The sequence below is a fragment of the Dermacentor andersoni genome, chromosome 2, assembly GCF_023375885.2.
Source record: "Dermacentor andersoni chromosome 2, qqDerAnde1_hic_scaffold, whole genome shotgun sequence".
Taxonomy (NCBI): Eukaryota; Metazoa; Arthropoda; class Arachnida; order Ixodida; family Ixodidae; genus Dermacentor; species Dermacentor andersoni.
The window spans coordinates 236,804,357-236,812,102 of NC_092815.1; the positions used below are offsets into that span (position 1 = coordinate 236,804,357).

At 43.4% G+C, this 7,746-nt stretch overlaps 1 protein-coding gene across 1 annotated transcript in view; it reads right to left on the reverse strand.

Annotated features, from left to right (window-relative positions):
- The window catches only part of LOC126539918 (BOS complex subunit NOMO1), a 78,550-nt gene extending 72,423 nt beyond the window's left edge, over positions 1 to 6,127 (reverse strand). Inside the window, exons 1-2 of the mRNA XM_050186736.2 lie at positions 5,869 to 6,127; positions 1,057 to 1,285 (exon numbers count right to left, since the gene is read on the reverse strand). Of these exons, the coding sequence (XP_050042693.1) occupies positions 1,057 to 1,285; positions 5,869 to 6,005 (366 nt within the window). The 5' untranslated portion in view covers positions 6,006 to 6,127. The remainder of the gene's footprint in view (positions 1 to 1,056; positions 1,286 to 5,868) is intronic.
- Positions 6,128 to 7,746: the final 1,619 nt, after the last annotated feature.

Genomic DNA, 7,746 nt, shown 5'->3' on the forward strand with positions numbered 1-7,746 from the left:
ACTACCAAAGTCAAATGTTGTTTCTCTCTGCCCCATAAGCCTCCCAAGATTTATGCTGAAGTGAATCACACAATGAGTTCTGCCAAGACTAATCTCTGACTAATCTCTCAACTCAGTTGAGAGTCAGCACTGTGTCGTCGTTTTATTCCTTCTGTTGTCCCTGTCTTGTGTGCGCTGTTACAGCCCATACCATGAATCCCAACCAACTGACCCAACTTGCCGTTCTGATGCATTACTATGATGCCATGAAACACAGCAACATTTACTGACATGGCACAGCAATAATACATGGGGTGTAATACAAACAGTGGCATCATAACATAACGTAAGGTTTACAGACGTGTTGTATTAAGGCCAGGTATGGTGGTGTTGCTCATAACATAAATTATGCGTGCATTTCCTCTGGCTGCACTGTCCTGTAGCAGCCTAAGCAATTGCATGAGCAGAGCAAGCTAATGTATAACAATGACATGGTGCATCCACCTGTTGAGTGCCAAACGTGAAAATGGTTCTTACAAAAAAGCATTATAGTGTATTATCTAAGATTATAGTAGATTATCACTTTTTCTACTGTTTAGAGAGCTTGGATCTTCATTTACCACAAAAGAAAAAAAGATGAAATATAAAATGTTGCCTAAGTACTTCCTAAAAAGGAATAAGAAAGTGTAATGTCAAGAGGAAGCTCCAACTTCGGCCCAGCTGTATTTACCTATTGAAGCGGTACAGTTGAAATGAAGAAATGGCCTCAAGGAGGCAACCACTGAATTGATTTCAATTGAATTTGCTGCACTGACATGGTAAATTCTTGTTAATTTTTAACACAAGGACTTTTATTGCTTGTGTGCTATAGGACCTCCTTCTGTACATATATTTAACATGTACCTGTATGTTGAATATAAATGTAAAACATTGAAGAACTCATTGATGTATAATTTTTGATAACTAGTTCACTTTTACGGTTGTGTAATCTGCTCGGAAATTGGCTACTTGAGGCAAGATTGCTGGATGCGTCTGTTCTCATACCACAAGTGTTGTATGCTAGACAGAAATGCCTACTTTGCCCACGATGGAGAATCCTTTGAACACAAAGTTAATGTCTTGCGCTGTGCTGCAGGGATCCGTGGTGCCATCAATGTGCAGGTCCACTGAAGCAGGCTCGAAGACCCAGCCGGGAGGTGGGTCCACCCGCAAGGTGTAGTCACCTCGGTCGTACAGCGGGATTAGGTAGTAGCCATTGTTAGGTGCCCCTTCTGTCTGGTACTTCTGGCTACCTTGCCGCGTCAACCTGTAGACAAAGAAAGCATTGAATGCTGCTACACATAAAGACAGATTGTAAGTATGCATGCTCCTTGTTCACGAGCTCGCCAATGGCTCTAAGCTCGAACAATTTCCTCAAGGCATTCTATTGCATCTGGGTGTGCCAGAGGATACAAAACACCGAATCAACCATCCTTGGCACTCACTACGACACACATTATGCACAACTGCACAAAAGGATTGCTTAGACTGCCGATAATAACACTTTAATGTCATTTTTGTAAGTGTAATGCGTTCAATGCATGCATACACTTACATCCACAAAAGTATAACATGACAGCACAAATTTTTACTGCGTGCGCTCCGGAGAATAAAGTTTTGTATGCCTCAAGGATGCAAATCGTTTAGGTAGCTCAATAAAACTTGTTGTTGGACAATTTGGTTCATAGTGCGGAAGAAAAGATGCTGCACTGAAGACAGACAAGGATGAGAGGGTATTGACAAAGAGAAGACCAAACTTTCAACAAAAATTTATTTCTATCAGAGATCTCAAGATAAAAAGTAGACCATGCACGTGCGATGAAGAAAAAAACATGCAAAACCAGTGAAATATGAGCATAATGATTAGATCCCTGCAACGTCCCGCTCAGAAACCTTTTCTTGCAGCAAAACAAAGAAATAAGAGCTCGCTGGCCTATGCCACAGAATTGCCTATGATGGTGAAAAAACTAGTGGTTTCCACAAGAAACACACTCGGGTGTTTGTAAAATGCATGAAGGGTGTTCTTCTTATGAAATTCCGTTGTCCTGTGGCAAGTCATATATTCGGCAAACTAGCCTTACATGATCATTAGGATCATGCAAGGGAACATAAGCTTTCAATAAGAAACAGCGGTATTATGCATTTTCCTGCACATTGTCGAGTTTCCATGTGCACTTCGTGGCTTCAGGAAATGAAGATTCTGGGCAAACACAAAGATTCTACTGCCAGAGAGCTGATGGAAGCATTTTATATTGCCTCCAGAGAGAACGTATGCATTAGCAAAACTTCTATTTTTTTTTTGTTTAGCAGTGAGGAAAGGTTCATGCACGGAATGTTACGGTGGCGTAATCATTATGCTCATATTTCACTAGGCTTGTTCATTTGTTGCTTCACTGTGAATCTGTGGTCAACCATTTATATCGACGCCTCTGACGGAAGCAACATTTAGTTAAGAGTTTGTGCTTGTCGATACCCTCTCTTCCTCATCTGTCTTTGGTGCAGCATCTTTTCTTAAAGGGCCCCTGAAACGGTTTGGACAAATTTTGTAGACGAGTAGGGTACAGCTAAAGTTAATGATTCGCACAATTTGTGTGAAGTGTCTCATATTAAGAGAGCTACGGACGATTGCAAGTTACCCTCTTCCATAGCCATGCATTTTCTCAACTCGTTCGCCGAGTAATCGGGGCTGAGCTCCACCTTCCCTGGCTCTGCATCATGACGACACATTGTGTCATCTACTTCCAGCTGTCTAGGAGCAAGCGCGTGAAGCTTCTTCAACCTTTCCACCAGCAGCTTGGCCGTCGACCCCAAGCGAGAGCTATCGAAGCAGCAAGCAGCGAAGCACTGTAAGCATTCTGTCACAGAACCGAGTGTGTCCAGTATTCCGGTAACCACAGGCGAGATGGGTGCTTCAATGGATGGGTGGAGGCATAAACTCAAGCTGATGAAGGAGCTTTAGCGTAGAGGTACGTGAGTGGCCTGATCGGTCTGCATGGTTCAACCACCTGGTGGCGCAGAGCTTAACCAGCCAAACAAAGAGCTAATATTGCTCTAACCAAGTGTAAAGCATTTTAAACATTTACAGAAACATATTCACAATTACGCTCCTTAAGAAAATTTACACCAGCAGCAAAGTGGAATAGCCTTCGTTACAGCTCCTGTGTTTGGTTGAGCTCTTGCTACCAAGTGGCTCCACTGTACAGACCATTCATGTTTGCTCCTCTGGTCATCCTGTAAAACGGAACGGTCAAACGGCCAGGCCCAGTTCGCTTGTGCTTGTGTTTACCTGAATACCGGATAGGTGAAACACTACTGTAGTAGTAATCCTCCGGTGTAAAGTGATGGCTACAAATGCACAAATCCTGGCGCCGATCAGATAGCGACAGTCCGATGTGCTGCAGCCACTCCACTCGTCTGCTGCCTTGCAGAGGGACACGGTGTCGCAGCTTGACATATTGCCAGTCACTATGTTTGCGGCCCACAACGTAACAAGGGTGAACTATGGTTCTAGCGAAAATAAAGATCAACACTGACTGCGGAGCGCTTGCCAACACGGGGCACGTTGTAACACAAGCAGACGACACTTGCTTTGTGCCGGAAGTTCTTAAGTGTAGTCCTTGTGCATTCTCTTTCTGTTATTTTCTTTTTGTAGAAACAAATTAACTAACACTTCAACTATTACGAGTAACATTTGTTTACCATAAAGTTGAAAAAATTATCAAGGACGTGCCCTGGACAGCCAATTGTATAGCTCGCCCTACTAGCGTCATTAGGGCCGTTTAAGTGAAATGGTTAGGGGCGGCTGAAAATTCAGCCAAGCAGTGTGCTGTGATCGGCAGCGACGAACATTTTTAGAACCTTATTATAAATTACACTATTTAAGCAGAGCAGTTAGATGCATCAATTAATGATCAGGCGGACCTACTCTAACGAGCCAGTACGTTTGTGCAATATTGTCATAATCATTTCAGGGTCCCTTTAAGCATTACATCATTTATGCTTTACTGGAAAAGAAAGCCAAGATTAATGCAACAATGCACGGTCACAAAATGGTATTTATTACATAGCAGTAACTGCTATTGACCAAGTGCTTTTGGTTTCAAGAATGAATACAGATATCAATGCTCTGCACATCTGAACTTCACTAGTGACAGAGCTCGTGAAGAAGGAGCACCTCTTTACCCAGCTGTGCTTACAACTCTTTCAAACACCAATTTAGCTTGAGAACAATTACATTTTCATACATTGCATGCATCTGCAGCATCATTACGTACGCAGAGCAGCAGAACAGATTTGAAATCCTGCACTTTTCAGGAGGTGTTGTTGCATCCACAAACATATGCACGCCATTATATATGCTAAAGGATACTTGGAAGATGGCAATGATACCACCCGTTTCATGTGAATTGCACTTGAGAAACAGCAAGCCACTTCAGATATTTGCCTAGTGCGAATCACTACTGTCAAAAACAACACAATAGGAGAGAACTTGCCACATGATGAGATACTAGCACTGTAAGAAACATGCGGACATCTAACAGCTCCCTACACACACACTTCATTACTAAATCTTTGAACACACTTCCAAGCAGAGAAGTCTCTTAAGGTGCATGTGATGTGTTCTTAAAATGTCATTTTTTCTATGAGTGCATCCATTTTTGATGCTCTTCCTTAGATGTATGGTTGTACACACAGCTGCCTAGTTTGTGAACCCAATTGGCTGTTGCATAATCTACAAGGCAACAACAAATGCCTCAAGCCCTGCTGACTACACGCCTGATCTGCTATGCGAGGACATGTTGATACTAGATGCAAAAAACGTAAGTGCTAATGAAATGCCTGGCCGTGAAGGCTGCAACTATTTGTACACAATTCCTGAATGTGATCACAGGTGAAATAAAACAAATTTTGTCTGGAGTAGCAATGCAGTTCCATGCTGTCTTTCAGGAACCAACACAGTTCTGCTAGGATTGTGAACACGGTGATGAAATTTGTACTTGCATGCTGCCTTGAAGCACTGTCATAATTGAGAAACTTTCCATTCAGAATGATCAACAATACGAGCAACAACTTGGCCCAGAAATGCAATGAAAGGATCGCGAGTCGGAGCCTTAGCCTCCCGATTAAACCACACCGACTGAAAAGGTATGTAGCCTCTGAATTATTGCAGGACTGCCAACCAGTTGTTGGATTGTGTTCTTGTTGCTGTATGTGTTATGAAAGAGGGCAAGTCGGGACACGGAGCACTGGAATGCAGATAAACATTAAGCGCATGGTGCTCGTGTGTGTTCTCTTACTTTTACTGTGTCCTGCCTTAACGCCGTTTTTATGCTTCCCAAAGGGCCGTACACGCTGCATCTATAGCGCAAGTATTCAATTAGGAAACAGGAATAATGTGTCGCAAATTTCAACAGTGAAGCAGAGGTGGTTAAATATTTTGCCCCCGCGATCTCAGGTCAGGTCTTTGAAGATGCAGAGTTACCACTCCCGATCTTACTTCCATGGCCGATTTCAAGGTTGAAGACGAGGAAACAAATATCAGCTACATCTACGAAAGAGCACCAGGCCGTGTCACAGTAGATGTCACAGTAGATGTACTGTGACACGGCCTTCCCGAGCGCTAGCGAGCTTTGTGAGTTGTTCACAAAAGTGCCGACAGAAGGAAGACAAATTTCTGCAACGGCAAAGTTTCACCGCCCTGGCTTGGAAGCACGGGCGGCCGAGCCCGGTTCAGGAAACAGCGGTACCTCAGCGGACATCATAATCTTGCCGCTTATGCAAGGTAAAACATGCAACTTTCCAACTTTGAGCAGCACGAAATATGACGAAAAATCGTCTTGGGATACTTACAACTTTACTTCAACCCGAGAGTAGTTTATCGTTACGTTGGACCGAATGAAACCACCGCAGCCCATCACATCGTCAGATTTCGCTAAGCTCACGACGGCTAAAAGTACGGTTGCTATGTTATACAGAAAGCCCCACATTGTACACTATCGGCGTTGCTAAAATTAAATTAAACACAGTTCATTCAACGCAGTCACGGTGCCGATATGCTTCCTTCGTCCCAGGGCACTCGGCTTGGCGCAAGCAGACAGGCAACAAACCTCGTGCAGTGACGTCACTAACAAGCGATGGCGTTGTCAATTGGTGTGCCAGATGTGATTTTTTACTCAGGAGACCAAGTGGAAATAGCGGCCAAACAAATTGAAGAGGAAATATCAGAGGGTACTGAAACTGATTGGACTTACCCAAAGTTAATGAGACTATTTGAGCGTGAGATAGGTAAGCCTCCAGGGAACACAGGTATTCCAAAAGTAAGGGAGAACCTGAAGCAGAAGTAGAGAGGAAATGGGTAAACTACATAAAATGCCGAAGGGAAGCATCCTATTTGATCAACGAGAAAATCAAGACAAAATGGTCCCAATGGCTGTCAGAAATAAGCAATAAAACAGATAACAGGCAGCTGGGAAATTCTGGCAACATCTGAACTCCTTGGGTAATAGGACAAGCCAAGCAGAGGTATATAGTAACAGCTCAAGGTACTCGGTTAGAAGGAGAGGCAATGGAGCATATAGGAACCATGATGAGGGAAGGACAGGGAAATGGTACATGCAGTATGTCGGAGAGGGATAGCCCGGTCAATCCACTGCTTTCGCTTGGACAAAGAGAGTGGGAAAATGCCGAGAAGAAGGTACCAAGTAGCACATCGGCAGGCCCCGATGGTATTCCAATTAGGTTAATAAAGAAATTGGGCCCGAAATCTAAGAAAGCATTAAGGAAGGTGGTGAGCTAAATGCTAATGGATGGTAAAGTACCTGACGAATGGAGGCTAAGTAGGATGAGAATGATATATAAGGGAAAGGGGGACAAAGCTGACATAAATAACTACCGGCCTATAACAGCTGGTGACGTCAGTGGTTTACAGGGTGGTTATGCAGATTATAAAGGACAGACTGCAGGCATGGGTAGAGAACGAGGGGGTGCTTGGAGAGCTACAAAATGGGTTCCGGAAGCATAGGAGGCTAGAAGACAATCTGCTCACTAGCACAGTGCATTGAAATAGCTGAAAAGGAACACAGACCCCTATGACTGGCTTTTTTGGATATCAAGGGAGCCTATGACAGTGTACTTCAAGAGGGCTTGTGGGGCATTCTGGAAACTTTAGGAGTACAAGATGGAGTAACCAATTTCTTAAAAGATATCTATAAATGTAACCTGGTGATTATACAATGGGAAAACCAGGTTTCGGAGCCTGTAATGATTCGGCGGGGGCTTAGGCAGGGGTTCCCGTTGTCACCACTGATGTTTATGCTGTACCTACAAGGTTTAGAGGCCAAAATACAGCAAAGCGGACTCGACTTCAACCTATCATTTTTCAAACAAGGAAAATTGATTGAACAGTCATTACCAGGACTGATGTACGCGGATGATATTGTATTAATGGCTGACATTACAGAAGATCTGCAGGGATTGATGGACATATGTGGTACAGAAGGAGACAGATTAGGCTTGAAGTTTAGCAAAGAAAAATCAGCAGTCATGATTTTTAATGATAACCTTTGCGGCGAGCATAAGATACAGGAGGCCGCGCTGGAGATAGTCGATAAATACAAGTACCTTGGGGTGTGGATAAATAACGGCATTGAGTATATCTGACAGAGTACGAAAAATATGTAACTACTAAAGGTGACAGAAGGGCAGTGATTATGAAGAGTAGGGCACTGT